We start from the raw sequence: 23,090 nt of genomic DNA on the forward strand, positions 1-23,090 counted from the left end.
GCAATAACCCCCTCTCTTCCCCCTAAGCAAGGGGCATCCTGGCTCTCTTGCAGGAAAAGCATCCAATTAATTGGGAAGAATGAGTCCTTGGCCCATCTACAATCACCACCTTCTCCATTACAGAACAGCTGTACCACTGGCAGAAATTCAACAGATTAAGCTTTTATCAGCATGAAAACACATTGGAAAAGTGCTGCCTGTTGCATTTCTGGCTGGCCCAGAGCTGTTACAGGCATGAGGCTATTTCGTTCTTAGTTACCACGACTACTAGCTTTGAAGTCTTGCCTTATCCTCTGAGCCCTTGACCATTCCATCATCCTGTGGCAAAAGAAATTCTGCACGTGAATAGTGGGTTGTGCCAAGTAGTAGGAGAGCAAGCAGCCCTAAGGGAGGACAAGGAGGAGACTTTTCTCCTTCCTGCAGCTATTTTGAATAGCAAAGCAGATGGTCAGAGCGCCCTGAATGCCTTAATTCCCCCCCACAACTGGAGAGGAGCTGCAGGTGCGGCCTGCTGTGCTGCTTGCTCCCCCCGGACTGTGAATGCTTCGCCCCTTTGGCATGACCTCTCATACTCCCTGCCCTTGGCCCACCCAACTTGTGCCCCCAGCTCCGGTAACGGCTGTGACCACCTACCCTCAGAGGCCCCTCATCTTCTCTGCCTCGCAAGACGGCACCATTCGCACGTGGAACCTTGACACCATTGACCAGGTGGATCAGGTCCATATCTCAGAGCCGGTGGAGGCCCTGGAGACCAAAACCACATCACGCGTCATCTCCATCTCCGGCTCATCCCTGAGCTTCTGGAAGATCAACACGCTCTACTCACTGTATGCCCCTTTAGGGTCTCCCCCCAAGCGCCTCAGCTGCTTCAACCTGAAGGCTGTGGGCGACTTCCCCGTCCGCATCCTGTGCGTGTGCCAGGATTCTACAGTGCGGCTGCTGGATGCAGAGAGTGGCCAAGTCTGCTCTGTGCTTTTCCTGGAGCAGCCCTTCCAGGCCTGGGACGCAGCATACTGCTTGCCCCGGGAGACCCTCTTCGTGCTGTCGGAGCAGGGTGCCCTCCTGCGCGCCAACGCTGCGGCTGACCCCATGGTTGTCAAGAAGCGCATGCATGCCTGCTGCTGGGATGCCAGGCCCTGCTGCCTCCTGCTCTACAGCCACACCGTGGACCCCGAAGGAGCTTACAGCATGTGGCTGCAAGTGGCCGAGAACAAAGGCCACCGAAAGCCATGGCAGAAGCTCCCTCTCCAAATGCAGGACAAGAACAGGTATGGTGTGCTGCGCGTTGGCACCGCTCGCGGAGCCTTCATGCCCTGGGCCTGGGAGAAGCCCTGCTGTGGGACTGCATGGACTGCCCTGCCAGGAGCTGCGTATGCCTCTCTGTGGCAGACGGGGATGTACCGGGGCTCTGTGCAGCACCTGAGCACCGTGCCCAAGGCTCAACAGCCAGCTCATGGGCTGGGGTGGGCAGGCAGCATTGGGCTGGACAGCAGGCTGGGTGACGGGTCACAGGCTGCGCCGAGTAGAGGGCCTCAACGCCTGGGGCATGGGTAGAGGCCCATCACTGTCAATCATGGTGTATGAGCAGAGGAGAACGTTGGAGGTCAAGATGGGGGGGGGGCGTTGGGTGACCGCTCAAGGACCAGCGTGCTGAGGCCCATGTGGCCTTGGCAGAGGCTTGAGGCAGGGAGTGCAGATTCCTGGGGGCCAGTTTGGAGTGGGCTGGCCTTGCCACGTGGCCATGAACAAGGTGCCTTCTGATGTCCCACAGAGCCTGCCTGGTGGTGCAGTGACCAGGGGAGTCATGGGGGTGGGGTGCTTGAACACAGTAGCGCTGGACAGCGGCCTGAGAGCTCGGGATGGGCCTGAGCAGAGGGCTGGGTGGTCACCTCTGGCTGTCCTGGCCGTAGCCGTGGGATGCTGTTGTCCTGAGCAGATTTGTGTCCTGGCAGGGGCCGCCATGGCCGAGGCGGTCTTCTCTAGCCTTAGCCCTGGGGCCTGGTTGCAGTGCCAGGCCGCTCCAGGGGAAAGTGAATGAGCAAGACCTCTGCAGGGGACCTTCCACCCCCCGCCCCCCAGCGCTGAGTCAGCGTTGCCTGAACTCAGCCACTCCTTTGGGGCCAGGCCTTGCGAACGAGGGGGCCTGGCTGCTGGGCGGCGCAGGCCCCGGCCCTCCCCTTCTTAGATGTTGACCACGTCATGGCTCAGGTCCTGCGCTGGGGCAGGCTGGGGACTGCTTTGGTTCCCTTCTCCAGATGCTTCCCGAGTCCTGGCCTCTTGCCACTGCGGTGGAGCGCATCAGGCCTGACTTCGCAAGGGCATGAAGCGGGGATGGGGTGGGGGGAAGGTTGATTTCCTTCTCCTCCCCACCCCGCCCCCGCCATGGGGCTGGTAACGTTTGTGCTCCTGGGGACTGGGTTGCCTGGCTCTCTGCCGCCTCTGGGCTGGATCCAGAAGTGAGTAATGTCTGACCCCTCCGGAGACGGCTCCAGTTCAAGAGGAGGGTGCGGCACGCCTAGCCACGGCTGTTCCCCTCGGCCACTTGCGGAGCCAGGGCCTCGGGGGCTCTCCTGAGCGAGGGCCAAGCCAGACATTCCTTTTAAGTGGATCTCTGAATCCTGTGTTTGGGTTCCCTCTGTCCTAACCCTCCCACCTCCATGCTGGTTTCCCCACAGCCCCCAATCCGCTAGCCTGCCATGTGTCTTTGTGAACATGTTTCTTATCATAGGTTTGACTCTCCCTGCCAGGTACTTGCCAATTTTGGGGCACCAAAATGGGTTCCTCAGTGTGGTGGAATGGTTTTCAGGCCGAATCCAGTACAAGGTGGAGGCACATGGCCCTAAACCAGTCACCGCATTGGCTGAATACCCCACCCAGACATGCATCATTTCAGCTGGTGAGTCCTAGCTGGGCAAATCCAAGTACTGGGGTCCCAGGGCCACAGGGCAGCCAGCAAGAATGGCCCCATGCCAGAACAAAAATGGGGCCTTGCTTCTAAAACATGTGGTTGAGGGAGGGAGCCGTTGAGGGAGAGTGTCCCCCCACCCCTGTTCCCATTGCTTCACAGGTCTGCAGCGAAAATACGAGGGGTATTTTCTATCAACAGGAAGGGGTGGGGGGAGGAGGACAGAGACTGAGATGAGTGGGGGTGCTGGGGAAGGAGAGGGGAGCCAATGTGATGGCAGTGGAGGAGGGTTGGGTTGCTCTGGCAAAGAGGGGGGGCGCTCCAAGGGCGGGAGGGTCTTTTTCTTACCTGCAGGGGTCATTTCTGCCGCTTTCCCTTAGCCTTTAGCCAGCCATCTCCTGTGACTTCCCTGCCCGTGTGGAATTGGGGGTGGGGGGAGGGACTGAGCTTTCCTGCAGGTGGGAAACCATGTTTTCTAAGGGGGCTTCCAGACGTGGCTTTTGTTGTGTCATCACCCTGCCTTGTGCATGCATGACCAGCTCCAGACAACAGCATCTTCCAGGCATAACCCTCCTGTTTTCCCCCACAGCTGCTTCTGTCTTTTTTTTTTTTTTTTTCTTATGGCAGAAAATCTATTAAGGAGAAAAAGTCTTGGCTTGGAGTCTTGCACTGAGCAGGGGTTTGGACTCGATGGTCTTATAGGCCCCTTCCAACCCTACAATTCTAGGATTCTATGAAGTCGGAGGCCTGTTCATCACTCATTGTCCTTACTGTCCGTACTGTCCCTTGTTCCATACTGTTCCTGTGTGGAGCCTGACACTTGCGCACGAGGGCTGCTGGCATCCAAACAAACGAAACACGACAACCAAAAAAGGCAGATATTGTGACCAGGCTATGCATGGGTTCATTAGATTAGGCCTGGGAGAGCTGAACGTCTAACTAACAATTTATAGGAACAGTACAAGTCATTCCATTGGGGCATAATATGTATCTGGAGAAACACATTAAGCATGTATGGAAATAAACCTGATATAGTCAGAAGAAGAATGCCGTCAGTGCCTGAATACTCATATTTTTACTTATCATGCAGTACAAAACAAAGGGAGACTGAGGCACGGAGGGGCCAATGAAACTGAAACAGAGTGGTGGACAGGAGCGTTCTCCAGGGTGGGTGGGCATCTTTGTGCTGATTCCATACCTATCCTTGCCCCTGGCACAGGTGCTGACCTCACGGTGAAGATGTGGCGCCTCTTCCCCTATGCTGAGGAGTGCCTGGTCCCGCTCCTGTGCTTCTCCTGTGCCTCCCCTGCATCACACCTGTGTTCTCTGGGTGAGACTCTGGCGGTGGCCTTCCAAGACCCTGAAACGGTCACCTACAGCATAGTCTACTACAACCTGATGACACAGACGCGTGCTGAGCATGGGCCTGAGGACGACGCCCAGGATGACATCACAGGTGCGCAAGAGCTGCCCCAGCTGGGGGGCCTGGGGAGAGGGCAGTGCTGCAAAGGGCTGGGTCCAGGGGGTCTTGGCTCTGGTATCTCACAGCAGCTGCATCCCCATTCCATTCCCCTCACCAGGCCTCTGCTGCTGCCCCAACCTGAAGCTCTTTGCCTCAGCCAGCAGGGATGGCTCCATAAAGGTCTGGGACATCAAAAACAAGCTTCTGCGGTGAGTGACAGGCTGGGCTGGGGCCCTTCCCTCACCAGCCCGTATTCTGAGCAGGTGACAGTGGTTTCTGGAGGGCAGGCATTGGCCTGTGGCCGTGTCAAGTCCTTCCTGGCTCTGACGGATGGTTCTTGCCTGCCATCTCTTGACCGGGTCCATTGTGCCCCGTGTGGCTTTTGGCCCTGATCATAGAATCATAGAATAGCAGGGTTGGAAGGGGCCTACAAGGCCATCGAGTCCAACCCCCTGCTCAATGCAGGAATCCAAGTCAGAGCATCCCTGACAGGTGGCTGTCCAGCCTCATCTTGAATGCCTCCAGTATGGGAGAGCCCACCACCTCCCTAGGGAATGGGTTTCATTGTCGTATTGCTCTAACAGTCAGGACGTTTTTCCTGATGTTCAGCTGGAATCTGGCTTCCTGTAACTTGAGCCCATGATTCCGTGTCCTGCACTCTGGGATGATCGAGAAGAGATGCTGGCCTTCCTCTCTGTGACAACCTTTCAAGTCCCTGAAAAGCGCTATCCTGTCTCCCCTCAATCTTCTCTTCTCAAGGCTAAACATGCCCAGTTCTTTCAGTCTCTCTTCATAGGGCTTTGTTTCCAGTCCCCTGATCATCTTTGTTGCCCTCCTCTGAACCCTCTCCAGCTTGTCTGCATCCCTCTGCAGCCGGATGCTGCAAAGCATGGGTGTCAGTGCCTTTGGCTGCAGATGCTGGGGAGTCCGTGCCATGGACATCAGTAGGACTTGTTTCTGAGTGTACCTGCTGCTTGCGCTCCAGGCTTGCCTGCTGCTTGGGGACCCCACAGTTGCTTCTGAGGCTGTGGCTGGCCTTCCAGGGCACCAGCACTTTCATGCCCTTGATGACTAAATGTGTTTTCTTTAAAGAGGGGTTTAAGGTGATTTAGCTGTATTTGTAATCTTTTAATGGAAGGTTGCTGGGTGTGTGTGTGTGTGTGTGTGTGTGTGTGTGACTCTGCCTGTGGCTTTCAGCACCCCTGCCATTGCCTGTCCAAGAGGGCTACTGAGGCTGGGGCAGATATGTATCAAGCAGGGTTCACCTCCCCTCCATCCTCTTCTCTGTGGCAGGCACCTGAAGCTGAACACCATCCCAGGGAGCCTGGCTTTTGCCAATCACTGGGGAGACCTGCTGGTTGGCATTGAGCGACACCTCTACCTCATCCACCATAGCAAGTACTTGCCCAGCTACTACAAAATGAAGGTGGGGGTGCCCACTGGCCCTTGGGGGGTAATCCAGGCCTAGGAGCCACCTGTGGCTGGTCTGGGCCACCCAGACACGAGCTCTTGCTAGGGGGATTTCCATGTAGCTGGGAGTCCCTCTATGCTGGGCAGGCAAATGTTGTCTCTTGTGGTCTGTTCCATAGAATTAGGCCACTCATTCTCTTGCAGCTGCTGTGTGCAAAGTTCCTGGAGCCCATCAAGGACATCCCCCTCCCCATCAGCGATTCCTGCTTTGAGGATCTCATCAGGGAGAACACCAGGCGACTGAAGCAGGAGCCACCTTTGGAGGACACTGTGTAAGCTGAGGACACCAAATAATGTAGGGTGGTTAAAACAAAAAGGGATTGCAAAGAGCTCCAAAAGGATCTCTCCAAACTGGGTGAATGGGCATCAAAATGGCAGATGCGGTTCAATGCATATTGGGGCAAAAAATCCCAACTTCACATGTATGCTGCTGGGCTCTGAGCTCATGGTGACTGAACAAGAAAAAGACCTTAGGGTTGTGGTGGGCAGCTCAATGAAAATGTCGACCCAGTGTGTGGCCCCTGTAAAAAAAGCAAACTCCATGTTAGACATATAATTAGGAAAGGAATCAAAAATAAAATGGCCAATATCATCCTGCCCTTATACAAATCTATGGTGCAGCCACACTGAGAGTATTGTGTACAGTTCTGGTCACTGCACCTAAAAAAAGATATTGTAGAGCTGGAAAAGGTGCAGAAAAGTGTAACCAAAACGATCAAGGGGCTGGAGCAACTCCCTTATGAGGGAAAGTTACAGCAGCTGGGACTGTCTGACTTACAGAAAAAGCGAAGGTCTACAAAATTATGCATGGTGTGGAGGAAGTGCACAGGGAGACATTTTTCTCCCTCCCTCATGATGCTAGACCCCTTCATGAATCACTGCCTTGTTGTGGCGAAGGGGCTTGCGTAACTCAGTGAAGCCATAAGCTATGCCGTGCAGGGCCACCCAAGACGGACAGGTCATGGCAGAGAGTTCTGACAAAATGTGGTCCACTGGAGAAGGAAATGGCAACCCACTCCAGTATCCTTGCCAAGAGAACCCCATGGAATGTATCACAAGGCTAAAAGATACGACACCGGAAGATGAGACCCTCAGCTCGGAAGGTGTCCAATATATTACTGGGGAAGAGCAGAGGGTATTTCCAAGTAGCGCCAGAAAGAGTGAAGTGGCTGGGCCAAAGCCGAAAGGACACTCAGCTATGGATGTGTCTGGTGGTGAAAAGTAAATCCGATGCTGTAAAGAACAATATTGTTTAGGAACCTGGAATGTCAGATCAATGAATCAAGGTAAGCTAGAGGTGGTTAAACTTGAGATGGCAAGATTGAACATCGACATCTTGGGAATCAGCGAACTAAAATGGACAGGCATGGGCGAATTTAATTCAGGTGACCATCATATCTACTACTGTGGGCAAGAATCCCTTGGAAGAAATGGAGTAGCACTCATAGTCAACAAAAGGGTGGGAAAAGCAGTTCTGAGGTACAATCTTAAAAACGATAGAATGATCTCAGTACGAATCCAAGGCAAACCATTCAACATCACAGTAATTCAAGTCTATGCCCCAACCACTGATGCCGAAGAAGCTGAGGTTGATCGGTTCTATGAAGACCTACAACACCATCTAGAACTAACACCAAAAAAAGATGTCCTCTTCATTATAGGGGATTGGAATGCTAAAGTAGGAAGTCAAGAAATCACTGGGATAACAGGCAGGCATGGCCTTGGTGCACAAAATGAAGCAGGACAAAAGCTAATAGAGTTTTGCCAGGAGAACACGCTTATCATAGCAAACACTCTTTTCCAACAGCACAAGAGGCGACTCTACACATGGACATCACCAGATGGTCAATATCGAAATCAGATTGATTATGTCCTTTGCAGTCAAAGATGGAGAAGCTCTATACAGTCAGTAAAAACAAGACCTGGAGCTGACTGTGGCTCAGATCATGAGCTGCTTCTTGCAAAATTTCAGCTTAAATTGAAGAACGTAGGGAAAACCATGAAACCATTCAGGTATGACCTAAATCATATCCCTTATACAGTGGAGGTGAGGAATAGATTTCAGGGATTAGACCTGATAGACAGAGTGCCTGAGGAACTATGGATGGAGGTCTGTAACATTGTTCAGGAGGCAGCAACGAAATCCATCTCAAAGAAAAAGAAATGCAAGAAAGCCAAGTGGCTGTCTGATGAGGCTTTACAAGTAGCTGAAGAAAGAAGGGAAGTGAAAAGCAAGGGAGAAAGGGGAAGATATATCCAACTGAATGCAGAGTTCCAGAGAATAGCAAGGAGAGACAAGAAGGCCTTCTTAAATGGACAATGCAAAGAAATGGAGGAAAACAACAGAATGGGAAAGACTAGAGAACTCTTCAAGAAAATTGGAGATCTCAAGGGAACGTTTTGTGCAAAGACGGGCATGATAAAGGACAAAGAAGGCAGGGACCTAACAGAAGCAGATGAGATTAAGAAGAGGTGGAAAGAATACACAGAAGAACTATACAGGAAAGAGCTTAATGACCCTGATAGCCATGATAGTGCAGCCACTGAACTTGAGCCGGACATCCTCGAGAGTGAAGTCAAGTGGGCCTTAGGAAGCATTACTAACAACAAAGCTAGCGGAGATGACAGTATTCCAGCTGAGCTATTTAAAATCCTAAAAGATGATGCTGTTAAAGTGCTGCATTCAATATGCCAACACATTTGGAACACTCAACAATGGCCGCAAGACTGGAAAAGGTCAGTTTACATTCCAATTCCAAAGAAGGGCAACACCAAAGAGTGTTCAAACTACCGCACCATTGCGCTCATTTCACATGCCAGCAAGGTGAAGCTCAAAATCCTACAAGCTAGGCTTCAGCAGTATGCGAACCAAGAACTACCGGAAGTACAAGCTGGGTTTCAAAGAGGCAGAGGAACTAGAGATCAAATCGCCAACGTTCGCTGGATCATGGAGAAAGCAAGAGAATTCCAGAAAAACGTCTATTTCTGCTTCACTGACTATGCTAAAGCCTTTGATTGTGTGGATCACAACAAACTGTGGCAAATTCGTGAAGTGATGGGAGTACCAGACCACCTTACCTGTCTCCTGAGAAACCTGTACGAGGGTCAAGAAGCAACAGTAAGAACCAGACATGGAACAACCGATTGGTTCAAAATTGGGAAAGGAGTACGACAAGGCTGCATATTGTCACCCTGCTTATTTAACTTATATGCAGAGTACATCATGAGAAACGCCGGGTTGGATGAATCACAGGTCGGAATTAAGATTGCCGGGAGAATTATCAACAACCTCCGATATGCAGACGATACCATCCTAATGGCAGAAAGCGAAGAGGATCTCAAGAGCCTCTTGTTGAGGGTGAAAGAGGAGAGTGCAAAAGCTGGTTTGAAACTCAACATTACAAAAATGAAGATCATGGCATCTGGCCCCATCACTTCCTGGCATATAGAAGGGGAAGAAATGGAAGCAGTGACAGATTTTACTTTCTTGGGCTCCAAGATCACCACAGACGGTGACTGTAGCCATGAAATTAAAAGACGCTTGCTCCTTGGGAGGAAAGCTATGGCCAACCTAGACAGCATAGTAAGAAGCAGAGACATCACCTTGCCGACAAAGGTCCGTCTAATCAAAGCTATGGTTTTCCCAGTAGTAATGTATGGCTGTGAGAGCTGGACTATAAGGAAGGCTGAGTGCCGAAGAATTGATGCTTTCGAACTGTGGTGCTGGAGAAGACTCTTACGAGTCCCCTGGACTGCAAGGAGGTCAGATCAGTCAATCCTAAAGGAAATCAACCCTGAGTGCTCATTGGAAGGACAGATACTGAAGCTGAAATATTTTGGCCACCTAATGCGAAGAGAAAACTCCCTGGAAAAGACCCTGATGCTGGGAAAGACTGAAGGCAAAAGGAGAAGGGGGCGGCAGAGGATGAGATGGCTAGATAGCATCACCAATGCAATGAATATGAACTTGAGCACACTCCGGGAGAGAGCAGAGGACAGGAAGGCCTGGTGTGCTATGGTCCATGGGGTCACGAAGAGTCGGACACGACTGAACGACTGAACAACAACATGATGCTAGAACCCAACGGGGTCATCCTATGAAGCTGAGTGGTGGAAGATTCAGGGCAAATAAAAGGAAGGACTTCATGCAGCGTATAATTCACTTCCACACAATGTAGTCACGGCTACCAATTTGGACGGCTTTAAAAGGGGGTTAGACAGATTCAAGGTAACTGCCACCATCACCTTTTCTGGGAGATCCATTGAGCAGAGATGGCTTGTGGGCTGCATCTTTCTGTCACTACTGGGCCTTGCTGGCCAGAGGTTTTTCTCTCCATGTCCCCCACCCCACTCTTCCTCCCTGTGCACTTGCATGGGAGACCAGCGGCTGTTCTCAGGGAACGCAGAGCTCACGAGTTTACAAGTCCACAGATCAAAGACGCAGAGTTTCAAAGTGACAGGTTTCTTCAGGATACAGAAAGAAATAGAAGGGTACAAGGGGGTGCAACACAACACAGCAAAAACTAAATAAAATAATCTTGCCATACATTTTATTGATTTGGTAGGCTAAAGTCATGGGATACTCACATGATCCAATGTGAGGGAAAGCTGATTTGAATCCCGAACAGCAGACCTCTTCTAGGCAAAATAGCTCCCAATTTGAATCCTGCAGGCTTAGTAAATGGAGGGTGGGGAGGCGAAAATGGGTCCCCTGCCTTCATCTCATGGGAGCAGATTTTCTTATGGTCCAGTGGGCAGAGACTGCTTCTAGGGCAGACGTTTTGCATATGGGGCAAGATCTGTCTTGCAGGGAGAACCTCTGACCAGGAGCAATTTGACAGACTCTCAGGATCAAAAGGAGAGGTGCAAATAGTTTCCTCTTTGGAGGAGAAGCCTCCTTGGCTCTGTTAGACATTATACCAGATAATTCCAGCTTTCCTGAACCAGGTGCTGGTGGGAATGCTCTCCATGGGAAGTGATAGGCAGGCTAGCTTCTGATGGCACTGGAAAGGTCACCCAAGAGTTAAAATTGCGATTGTAAAAACAAAAAAGTGTAGCCGGGGTGGCAGGTGGGGAGGAGGATGAGCCCTTGCTCTGGCTGCAAAAAGGAAGCCAGTAAGTAAGGCACCCAACCCTCTCCTCTACAACAGGAGCAGGAACTAATGGAGTGTGAGGCCATGTGAGTGAACAGGAAGTAATGAGTTAAAGGGGCTGAAGCTGAATATCAGAAGCCACTTTTTTTAAAAAAGGGGGGTAAGGGGGGAAAATGACAGACAGGAGCCCTGAAAAGCCTCGATATCACTTTGTCAGCCCACAGTGGACAAGCTGTTGCTGCAATTGTATTTTAAGTGGGGAAATGCTACAAACCAGCTTTGACAAAAGGATGGTGGGACAACATGGAAAATGCTGGGATGCAGCAGTTTGGCAGTGACATCACCTGGATTCTTCATAAAAATGGAATGAACAAATGAGTCAATTGGTCTGTAATGCATACAGGGTGGAAGCCACCTCTGTTTCCCTTCACACAGCATTTCTGGGGTACCATCTCAGCCCCCCCATTCACCTCTCCCACAGCACAGAGTCTGGAGGGTCCTCAGAAGGCAATGTCAAGGCAGGCTTAGTCTCTACAAGGGGCTGCTAGACTCAGACTCCCTTGGACTGGGGACCCCCACCTCCAGCTGGTGATGGAAGCTTGGTTATGGCTCTGGCCCAGTGGTGCTTGCAAAGAGTGTAGGAGCTATGGGTAGGTGGTGGAGTCAAGCAGAAAGGGGAGGGCAAGTTCTTTCCTGCTTATGCCCATACCTGTCCACACAGGTCACCTCTGCCAGTGGCCCACCAGATGAACTTGCAACAATCAAGGGTGGTCAGTGGCATCCATGGCAAGGTAAGTGTTGCCAATACAAGGGGGAAGACCAGGGCCATTCTGGGTGGTAGTGGCCTTGTGTCCAAGACCTGGAAAGTAAGAGCAGCCCTCCTCTTGGCATGCATAGAAGCCACATCTGGGTGTCTTGTGCTCAGCTCACAATGGACATAGGCAAGATGACAAGGAGGCTTCAGAGGAGAGCAAAAGTTAGACACGCCAGTTCCTTGCCTCAGGTCAAGATTAAGAGGAGAGGCACTGCCCTTTTAAAAGGGTCTCCAACAGAAAGACAATGTTCACTTCTAACTATTGAGGGCAGAGCAGAAAGCAATGGGTATAAATGACACAGGAGTATATGCCCCTCAAAAAAGAGATCATGGCTAAGATGGCTGCAGGTGGGCTATTGCGTTACAATAGAGTTTGATAATTACATCTAAATCCCTTTGGGAGTTTCTAAGGAAAGTCTGGGCAAACAAGTGTCAAGTGGGATTCTTCAGGAGTAGAACATAATGCCAAATCAGGCCACGCAAAAGAGCTCATTTGTTGGACTCCTTTTAATGGTGCTTCCATGGCCCAAGAGAGGAGAAGGAACAGCCGGGGGGGGGGGGCAGCGGCCTTCTAAGGGGTGTCAATGAAACCACGTGCAGCCTGTCCTGTGGCTTCTTGAGGTTCACAGGGGAAGCTGGTAGCATCTGATGTTCAGATCAAAGCAGGAAGAAAATTGGACCTAGGGTAGCTCCAAGTGGGTCTTGCTGGTTGGAACTCTCACACGCAACAACAAGAGGAGGATGTTGTCTCAGCAGGGAGCAAAAGCCAACTGAAGTCTTTGTAGACTAACAAGACCTATAGTATGGTCAGCACTGCCCCTCCTAGAGGAGCTGACTGGACTGTTAAAAGGCCTTTACCTGATGTTGTAGCCTGAGACTTCTTTGAGGCTGGGGAGAGGGATTTTCTGCTGGGAACTCCTCCTCTGAGCCAGAGGGTGATGGCAGGGCGTTGTCCCCTGGCCAGGAGAACCTTGAGTACTGGCTGTCCTACCCCTGAGGGAGTAGCTTGCACCTCATCCTCATCAGAATCCTCTGCTGCACTGCAAGGGGTCATGACACAGCCTGAGAGAGGAGTCCTAGACCCATCTGGGTCTTGGCTAGAGCCCCTGACAACCCTGACCTGGACTTGTACTGTGTCTTCTTAGGCCAGCAGCATGCCTCAGGCCATGTCTGGAGAGGACAGGGAGGGAGGCACTGCAGGCCCGGGGAACGCCTGATCCGATGACTTGGATCGTCCCCTGTCCTGGTGGTGCTCGCTGGGCAAAGGACTCTCAGAGAAAGCTCTGTGTGGATAACGTGGCCCTGCAGCATCAGAGGGGCTGTGCAGGCTGCTGCTTGGGCCCTGGGGCAGGCTTTCAGGCAGCAGCTCTTTGATAGTAGGGCAGGTGGGGGAGGGGGGTAGAGGCAGAGAGGCCTGAGCTCCAAACCTCTTGCAGAGAATTTCTCAGCTGGTCAAGACGAACCAGGACTTGCAGCTCCTCCAGAAGGGGGAAATAAGCGCAACCAAGAAAGTGCGGATCACCAAGGAGATGAAGGAGGAGGCCTTTGAGCAGTACTTGCAGATATTCTACAAGCAGCAGCCCAAAGTCGAGGTGAGGCTGCTGAGGACGGCAACGGGGTGCCCAGGATGCGGGTGGGGGGTGGGGGAGCCATGCCATCCAGGAGGCAGGCACAGTCTCCTTGGATAAAGGGAGGCTGGCTGTTCTGTGTGCGCTGAAATGGGGTGGCACAGAAAGGCATCTGTGGAGGAGCTGTGTCTTTAGCAGCATTTCCAGCCCAGTTCAGCACCTTGTACAGCCAGGCCATTCCCACCCCAGCAAGAGAGTGGAGAATGGCAGTGTATTCTCGGGGGCGGGGGGCGTGTGTGTGTCTCCAGGGCCAGCCTTTAAAATGCCTTCTCTGCAGCCCATTGTGACTTAACTGCATCCTCGTTCATTCCAACAGTTCCCGTGACTTTGTCTCCTTGTCTTCCCTTTGTACTGTTATGTGCATCTCAATTCTCCAAGCAGAGAGATGTTCCAGGGGTTCAGTGCTCACCTGATTTTGGTTTCCTTGGAAAGGAGGTCACAGGAGGCTTATTGGCACACTGAAGTTTCTTTACAGATATACAGTTTGAGCATAGGTGGAGGTTCACAGCTTAACACTCTAACAAACTCCCCCAAATCTTCTGGAGCTCCAGCTATGCTCTCTGACCCTCAGCCTGCATCTGTCTCAAAACTGCAGGCTGCTTGCTTTTACACAGACGCAGCTGGATGGCATCCTCCCCAGAGAAAGGGAGAGGTACAAAGGTAGAGGAGGAAAGACATCTGCCTCCTTTGAGAAGGAGTCTCTCTTCGGCCATTTCCTTGGCCGCTATTAAAGCTAATCTCCTTCACAATGGGAGGTCCTGGGCCTATTCCAACCTCCGTTTACTTATGATACAATGTGCCTGGCCAGATGTTGTGCTTGGCAGGTTTCAGGTCCACCATCTCCCTTAGAAACAAGATCCACCAAGTTGGAAGGGATCCCAGGAGATCATTCAGACCAAGCCCATTCCCATCACAAAATGATCATTTTGCAAGTCCCTCTGAAGCCCACTGTTGTGGACTAGTGGCTGGACCCTTGTTTGCCTGTTGCAGGCCACATTTCTTGCATTCCCTGCTCCACTTTCTTTCTCCATAGATCCCTGAGGAAGACAACTTTAATGCAGACGAGGTGCTGGAAGCTATCTGCCAGGTTGACTCCATAACTGAGCTGTATGGCCCAAACCAGTGTAACATGTTTCTGGAGTGCTTCCGTCAACCCTCTGTTCTGAAAGCTGCCGGCCAGATATTAGAGGTAACTGGAATGTTTCCTCTGCACTCCCCCCCGCCCCCCGCTTAATCCCAGAAAGCTCTTTGCTGCCCTCTCATGTCTCTGGCCTGACCCCAGCTGCTCTAGGCAACCAGCAGGCATCTCTTGTCTCCCATCAGCCCAGACCCAATTTCCCTGGTGGAGATGTGAGCCACCCCCCAAGCCTGGGATCCTTTGGGCGCCCTTGGGATCATGGAGCACTGAAAGCAAGCAGCAAGAAGGCTAAGTCACTTCACCCCACTGCACCCCACACCTACGTCTCCCTGTCCCAGGTGGCGCCTGAGTGACTCCTTCAGGAAACCTTTGCTCAGCGTGCATGCTGGTCTGGTGCCAGTTTGGCTGATGAGCCTCCTGAGCTTGCCTTAAAAGAGATGCCCCCTTCTGCCCTCCTCCCTACAGGATGCCAGCCCCCCCACCTCTGGCAGCCTACCGACTCCCTCAACGATCACACCGTCCTTTTGGATCAAGACCCATGCTGGGTTCGGAGAGGCGCTTTCCGAAGCAGGGAAGCTCAAGGGTGAGCAGGTGAGGGCCTGGGCGTGGGGGAGCACATGGGAGTGAGGAGGGTGCGGCGGTGCAAGACTCTAAGAGCGCGTTTTGTCTTTCCCACGGCACCCCCTCCGTTGGAAAAGATGCAGGAGCTGCCCCCCAAAGAGCGAGAACAGCTTCCCCTGCCACCACCGATTCCCTCTGTGGAGAGGGCCCAGCCCTCCTTTGCCCCTGCCCCAGATGAAGCGCAGAAAGAACCCCCAGGATGGGGAGCTGTTTCTCGAGGCATCCTGGTCACTGTCAAGCAACCCACAGAGACGACGTCCAGGACTTGCAGGGAGCAGGTAAGAGTCCAGAGCCTGGGAAGGGGGTCACAGGCATGTGTGTGGAGGGGTGTCAGTCTCCTGAGCAGAAAGTTCATTTACACGCTCAAACAGGCCTTTAGTACTGTATACATATTTAGCACATCTGATCCCAAAAGTCATGGGCACATGTGAACCTAATAAGCTGCATCCTGCCAAGTTGGAGACCACCTCGCCCGGTATTGTCTTCTCTGGCTGGCAGAAGCAGTGGAATGCTCGGCTGGCAGGGGGGTGGTGGTGTTTCCTGAGGAGAGGCAGGTCCTTTTCCTGAGCCCTGCACAGTGGCACAAGCCCCCTTCCCTTCCTGGGACTCCGTTCTCCAGAAGGAAGCAGGGGTTGGCTCCCCTATGTCCAGCGGAGGTCGCATTACCCTCCTCAGGCTCTGAGGACACGGCCACTTGGACACTCGCACACCACAGCCACTCCCATTGTCATGGCCTGAAAACACTAAAGCAGGCCAGGCCCCTTAAGGGGCAAGGGCACAGTCTGAATGGACATGGGGGGCCAAGCAGCCTAGGTGCAGCCAGACTCTGGGCAAATGATGAACCACAGCTCTGCCAGGATTTCAGCTGAGTCAAATGATAATTTCCAAGTTGTGCCCTCAGGGCAACTGAATACAGAGACCATTGCAGCCTGAAATAGAAGCTAAAATATATGCCAGTGAGGGGCACCTTTGACGTGTACCAGAACATAACTTAGTTAAGGAAGACAACTCTCCATTAGTGATCACATGTGCATGCGGAGCCATATATAGCATACTAATATGGGGAAATCCATATTCAATCAAAATATGTGACAGGCCCCCCAGGGCACCCTATCAAAAGCTTTATTTGTATCCTGAGAGATAGAATCATAGAATCATAGAATAGTAGGGTTGGAAGGGGCCTACAAGGCCATCGAGTCCAACCCCCTGCTCAATGCAGGAATCCAAGTCAGAGTATCCCTGACAAATGGCTGTCCAGCCTCGTCTTGAAGGCCTCCAGTGTGGGAGAGCCCACCACCTCCCCAGGTAATTGGTTCCATTGCCGTATTGCTCTGACACTCAGGAAGTTTTTCCTGATGTTCAGTCGGAATCTGGCTTCCTGTAACTTGAGCCCATTATTCCGTGTCCTGCACTCTGGGATGATCAAGAAGAGATCCTGGCCTTCTTCTCTGTGACAACCTTTCAAGTACTTGAAGAGTGCTATCATATCTCCCCTCAGTCTTCTCTTCTCAAGGCTAAACATGCCCAGTTCTTTCAGTCTCTCTTCATAGGGCTTTGTTTCCAGTCCCCTGATCATCTTTGTTGCCCTCCTTTGAACCCTCTCCAGCTTGTCTGCATCCTTCTTAAAGTGTGGTGCCCAGAACTGGACACAGTACTCCAGATGAGGCCTAACCAGTGCTGAGTAGAGGGGAACTAGTACTTCCCGGGATTTGGAAGCGATGCTTCTATGAATGCAGCCCAAAATAGCATTTGCCTTTTTTGCAGCCACATCACATTGTTGGCTCATATTCAGCTTGTGATCGACAACAATTCCAAGATCCTTCTCGCTCGTAGTGTGGTTGAGCCACGTATCCCCCATCTTGTAACTGTGCATTTGGTTTCTTTTTCCTAGGTGCAGAACTTGGCATTTGTCCCTATTAAATGTCATTCTGTTGTTTTCTGCCCAGCACTCCAGTCTATCCAGATCACTTTGAATTTTGTTTCTGTCTTCCAAAGTATTAGCTATCCCTCCCAATTTTGTGTCATCTGCAAATTTGATCAGCATTCCCTGCACCTCCTCCTCCAAGTCATTAATAAAAATGTTGAAGAGCACTGGGCCCAGGACTGAGCCCTGCGGTACCCCACTCGTTACCTCTCCCCAGCTTGAGAAGGTCCCATTGATAAGCACTCTTTGAGTCCGATTCTGTAGCCAACTGTGGATCCACCGGATCGTTGTTTCATCTAGCCCACTTCGAGCAAGTTTGCTCATCAGGATATCATGGGGCACTTTGTCGAAAGCTTTGCTGAAGTCGAGGTATATGATGTCTACAGCATTCCCACGGTCTACAAGGGAGGTGACTTGATCAAAAAATGAGATCAGATTTGTCTGGCAGGACTTGTTTTTGACAAATCCATGTTGGCTTGGAGTAATCACGGCATTGTTGTCAAGGTGCTTCCAGATGGATTGCTTTATGATCTGCTCCAGAATTTTCCCAGGGATTGATGTCAGACTGACTGGTCTGTAGTTCCCAGGTTCCTCCTTTTTACCCTTTTTGAAGATAGGGACAACGTTAGCCCTCCTCCAGTCATCTGGCACTTCCCCGGTCCTCCATGATTTCTCAAAGAGAATAGACAGCGGTTCTGAGAGTTCTTCTGCCAGTTCCTTTATGACTCTAGGATGCAGTTCATCTGGCCCTGGAGATTTGAACTCATTCAAAGTAATGAGGTGTTCCTTGACCATATGCCTGTCGATCTCAAGCTGCAATCCTGCCCCTTCAGCCTGTACTTCGCCTTTGCCAGGGGGGTCATAGACCCTCTTTTGGGAGAAGACTGAGCCAAAGTAGGAATTGAGCACCTCTGCCTTTTCTTTGTCCTCTGTTATCATTTTGCCATCCTTATTTAATAGCTGAACAACCATTTCTTTCCTCTGCCTTTTACTATGCACGTAGCTGAAGAAAGCCTTTTTGTTGTTTTTAGCATCCCTCGCTAACCTCACCTCGTTCTCCGCTTTAGCCTTCCTGACGCCATCCCTGCAATTCTGTGCTACCTGCCTGTACTCTTCCTTTGTTACTTGGCCTTCTTTCCACTTCCTATATGTGTCCTTTTTTGTTTTCAGGTCATCCCTAAGCTTTTTGTGAAGCCACATTGGCTTCTTCTGTTGTCTTCCACCTTTTCTTCTTGTTGGAATTGTTTGTGATTGTGCCTTGAGAATTTCCTTTTTTAAAAGTTCCCACCCATCTTGGACTCCTTTTCTCGTTAGCATTGCTTGCCATGGGACCTTACTGATCATTGTTCTGAGTTTATTAAAATCAGCTTTCCTAAAATCCAGGGTACGCGTTTGAGTACACTCGGCTTTTGCTTCCCTTAGAACCAAGAACTCAAGTACAACATGGTCGCTTTCCCCCAGAGTTCCTGTAACTGCTACTTTCTCCACTAAGTCATCTCTGTTGGTTAGGATCAAGTCAAGGATAGCCGATCCTCTAGTTCCTTCCTCTACTTTCTGTAGGAGGAAGTTATCTGCCACACAAGTCAGGAATTTCCTGGAGGGGCCATGTTTTGCAGAATTTGTCTCCCAACAAATATCGGGGAAATTGAAGTCCCCCATTACTACTACATCATGCTTCCTTAAAACATTGGCTATTTGCTTTTCAAAAGTTTCATCCTTGTCTTCTCCTTGATTGGGTGGCCGGTAGTAGACTCCGACCACCAGGTTCCTTTTATTCTTTGCTCCATTTATTTCAACCCAGATGCTCTCGATGGGGCTACCAAGCTCCTCCTCCTGTATTTCTGTGCAGAGATATGTATTTTTCACATACAGTGCAACCCCGCCTCCCTTTCTGTTCCTCCTGTTCTTTTTGAACAAGTTATATCCTTCAATTGCTGTATTCCAGTCATGAGAGTCATCCCACCAAGTCTCAGTTATACCTATCAAGTCATAATTTCCCTCCTGTATTAAGAGTTCAAGTTCGTTCTGTTTGTTTCCCATACTCTGGGCATTAGTATATAGACATCGAAGACCATGTGCTTCATAGTCTGGCTTTCTTCCTACCTGTGTCTGAAGACTATTATTGGACGCTATCAGAGCTGTTCTCTCCATTGCAGTGCATGCGCCTACGTCCATTGTTACCCCCAACATTACATCTCCCTTCCCCGTAGGATTCAGTTTAAAGCCCTCCTGATGAAGTTCTTCATGCTGTGGCCAAACACATTCTTCCCAGCCTTTGTGAGGTGCAACCCATCCCTAGCCAACAGCCCATCTTCCAGGAAGTATAGCCCGTGGTCCCAGAATCCAAATCTCTCTCGTCGGCACCACCTTCGTAGCCAGTCATTCACCCGGAGTATTTTTCGTTCCCTTTCTATCCCTCTTCTAACTACTGGAAGGATGGATGAGAAAACTATCTGGGCCCCAAAGTTCTTGAGTTTCCTTCCCAAAGCTTCAAAGTCTGACGTGATCTCTTCGTAGCTCTGCTTGGCGGTATCATTTGTTCCCACATGGATGAGAAGAAAGGGATACCTGTCAGTGGGCTTTATGAGTGCAGGCAACCTTTCAGTCACGTCTCTAATCTGTCCTCCCGGGAGACAACATACCTGGCGAGTCCACGGGTCTTCGCGACATACTTGGGTCTCGATCCCACGCAGCAAGGAGTCTCCCACTACTACCACTCTTCTCTTCTTCTTCTTGTAGGCCTGGGTTTCATCGCCTCTGTTTGACTGACCTTTAGCCTCTTGCTCACTCTCATGCAGGTTCCCCTGTGATTCTTCCTCTGCAGGCTGTCCTCCAGTCTCATCTGCAAGTACCTGGAATCGGTTCCACAGCTCCACCGCTTCCACTGGTGCAGAGTGTCGTCTAGTTCTTCTTCTCCTAACTGTCACCGTTTTCCAAGGAGTATCCTCTACTCCATTTTTCTTCACCTCAGCATTTCCCACTGCCTCATCTTGCTGTTGCTCTTCAAGCTTCTGGTCTGCCCTTTGCTGCTGTAGTTCCCCCATTCTGTCCAAGAACTCTTCGTGTTCTCTTATTCCCCGGAGGGTCGACAGTCGCCGCTCCAGTCCACTTACTTTTTCCTCCAGCAGCGTGATCAACTTGCACTTGTTGCAGGTGTAGGCCATGTTGTTCTCAGGCAAGAAAACAAACATTGCACACACCTTGCAGGTCACCACCACTGGAGAGTCTTGTCCTTCCATAGCCTCTTTTCCCTTTTTGTGTCTAGCTTTGTGATTGTTCTAGACTAGCCTGTGCCTGCTCCTCTACTCAGTAGAGGTTAAAAGCAGAGTCCCACTGGTGTGGAAGTGTGTGTTACAAGACAAATAAATGAAAAAAAGTTAGTAAAAAAAAATAAAATAAAATAAAATAAAAAATGTTAGGGGCCTCCCCCTTGACCTCCCCTGCCGAACTCCCCTGGCCAACTCCTGTTTGCTCCCCCTGTCCGCTCGCTCTGTTCGCTCGCTCTCTGGGAGCTTGCCTGCTTCTGTAGTCCCTGGACCAGCTGGAGCAGCTTGCTCTGCTCTGCTCTGCTCAGCTGGGAGGCGGGAAACAGACCGAAGCTTCCCGCCCACTCAGCTGCTGGGAGTACTCAGGCCACACCCCTCCAATTCAGTTGGAGCTCTCAGAAGCTCCTGGTGAGCTCACAGCCAGTCAGAAGGATAAAGGGCAGCGCCCTGGGCTTCCTGCAACCCACTTACCTCTTAGCCTCTGTCTCCTTTGTCTCCTTTGTCTCTTCAACCACTGCAACTCCCCTGGCCAACTCCTGTTTGCTCCCCCTGTTCGCTCGCTCTGTTCGCTCACTCTCTGGGAGCTTGCCTGCTTCTGTAGTCCCTGGACCAGCTGGAGCAGCTTGCTCTGCTCTGCTCTGCTCAGCTGGGAGGCGGGAAACAGACTGACAGATAGTTGCAGCCAGAGCTTGCTTATTTTAGGATAAACTAGTACATCAACTAAAAGTCTGATATTATCTGATCCTTGATGGCTAGGTATAAATCTGGCCTGAGCTGGATCAGTAATAGTGGGGAGTATAAGCTGAAGCCTATGCCTCCACGTGGCTGCCAATGGGTTCCTTCACACGGGTTTTTTTTTGGTGAGATTGTCTTTCTTCATTCATGGTATTCCCTGTGTGCAATACACGATGTCGTTGTCCTGCAGCAACAGTCCTGCATCTTCCCCGTTTTCCCTGTGATGTTTCTGTACGTGGAAAATGCAATATTATTTGCAGACATGCAATGGATGTGCCATCACCCGCCCATGTATTGCTGACATCATGCTACGACATGCTTTGTGTAGGCAGGTGTTGGGCAGCGCAGTGTTGACATCACCAAGTGATGACGATTGGGTGGGAATGTCACCCTCCCGCCCCTCCCATGACCTCCCGCCTCTTTGCCATTCCACTCCTGGGAGCAACACTGGGAACTTTGGAAGTGCAATATACCGGCATTTCACTCCTACATCATTGCAGAGACCGCTGCTGCTCTGAACGCCCACAATGTTGCAACCCCTTTCCATTCAATCCCCTCTCCCAGTGAATGCTCAAATGAGAAAAGTGTTACTGCTTGCTTTTACAAGGACAATGCTGATTTGCACATGTGGGGCAGGGAGCATACTAGCAGCAATGAATGAATGAATGAATGAATGAATGAATGAGCGAGCCAGCCTTTGGCTCTGCCCCTTTTGCCTTCAGCCCTGCCCACCACTGGAATGTGGCCCCCAAAAGCTGCTTTGAAATGGAATTCGGGGTGAGAGAGATTCTGCACCCTTACACTCTTTCTTGGAAAGGAAGAGGTGAAGTGAGGTGGTCAACCTGGTCCTGCAATAACTGCAACTTGGTCCTGCAATAACTGGAAAGCTAAGCTCACATGCTCTAAAAAAATAATAATAAATAAACAATCTATGGCTATGTTCATATGTAACAATAAGCTGTGGTTTTTGTTAACCATCGTTTGTTGCTTTAGCCATGAATTGTCTTGCAGATGAGCAAAAAACTCCACAACTTTTCCCGTTATTTCTGGTTTATTTTATTTATTTATTTATTTCATTTCTATACCACCCAACAGCCGAAGGTCTCTGGGCAGTTCACAAAAATTAAAACCAAAAAGCACAGGATAAAACAATACAAAATATAAAAGCATTAAAACCACAATATAACAATACAACCAGAATAAAACCTAGCAGCAATGCAGCGGTTTAAAATACAGATTTAAAACACCAAAGCTAAAAAACGAGGATGCTAAAATGCATGGGAGAATAAAAAGGTCTTCACCTGGTGCCAGAAGGAATACAACATAGGTGCCAGGCAAACCTCTCTAGGGAGCTCATTCCACAGCTGGGGGTGCCACAGCAGAAAAGGCCCTCTTCCTAGTAGTCATGCACCTCACTTCCTTTGGCAGGGGCTCATGGAGAAAGACCAATGAGGATGATCTTAGGGTCTGGGCAGGCACATATGGGAGGAGGTGATCCTTCAGATAACCTGCCCCCAAGCCCTTAAGGGCTTTGAATGTTAATACCAGCACTTTGAGTCAGGCCTGGAAATGGACTGACGGCCAATGCAGCTGGAAAAGTACTGGTGTAATATGAGATCACTGGCCAGCCCTTGTTAACAATCTTCCTGCACTATTTTGGACTAGCTGAAGTTTCCGGACCAGGTTTAAAGGCAGCCCCACATATAACGCATTGCAGTAATCCAGACGAGAAGTTATCAGAGCATGGATGACTGTAGCTAGGCTATCTCTGTCCAGATAAGGGCATAGTTGGTATACCAGCCTAAGCTGATAAAAATTGCTCCATGCCAGAGTTAACCTGTGCCTCAAGTGACAGTTCTGGGTCCAAGAGCACCCCCAAACTATGAACCTGATCCTTTAGGGGGAGTGCAACCCCCTCCAAAACAGGTTTAATATCACCTAGCCGGGCAGACGAACCACCCAGGAACAGTACCTCCGTCTTGTCTGGATTGAGTTTCAGTTTATTGGCCCTCATCCAGTCCATTACCGTGCCCA

The 23,090-nt window shown here is 50.7% G+C and overlaps 1 protein-coding gene across 9 annotated transcripts in view; it reads left to right on the forward strand.

Moving 5' to 3' along the window:
* The window catches only part of WDR97 (WD repeat domain 97), a 78,267-nt gene that overhangs the window by 11,404 nt on the left and 43,773 nt on the right, over positions 1-23,090 (forward strand). For 7 of the 9 annotated variants that reach the window (XR_014790805.1, XR_014790806.1, XR_014790807.1 and 4 more), the window contains exons 6-16: positions 608-1,268; positions 2,748-2,896; positions 4,125-4,361; positions 4,486-4,576; positions 5,661-5,793; positions 5,982-6,109; positions 11,652-11,721; positions 13,181-13,336; positions 14,406-14,561; positions 14,976-15,101; positions 15,209-15,409. Coding sequence is in view for 6 of the 9 variants with exons in the window: in XM_084854698.1 (XP_084710824.1) it covers positions 608-1,268; positions 2,748-2,896; positions 4,125-4,361; positions 4,486-4,576; positions 5,661-5,793; positions 5,982-6,109; positions 11,652-11,721; positions 13,181-13,336; positions 14,406-14,561; positions 14,976-15,101; positions 15,209-15,409 (2,108 nt within the window). In the remaining 3 variants the exon portion in view is untranslated. The remainder of the gene's footprint in view (positions 1-607; positions 1,269-2,747; positions 2,897-4,124; positions 4,362-4,485; positions 4,577-5,660; positions 5,794-5,981; positions 6,110-11,651; positions 11,722-13,180; positions 13,337-14,405; positions 14,562-14,975; positions 15,102-15,208; positions 15,410-23,090) is intronic. The other 2 variants (XM_084854699.1, XM_084854703.1) reach the window with 2 other exon arrangements.

The sequence above is a fragment of the Heloderma suspectum genome, chromosome 4 (assembly GCF_057233095.1).
Source record: "Heloderma suspectum isolate Gila_16-S chromosome 4, 16-S_ref, whole genome shotgun sequence".
NCBI lineage: Eukaryota > Metazoa > Chordata > Lepidosauria > Squamata > Helodermatidae > Heloderma > Heloderma suspectum.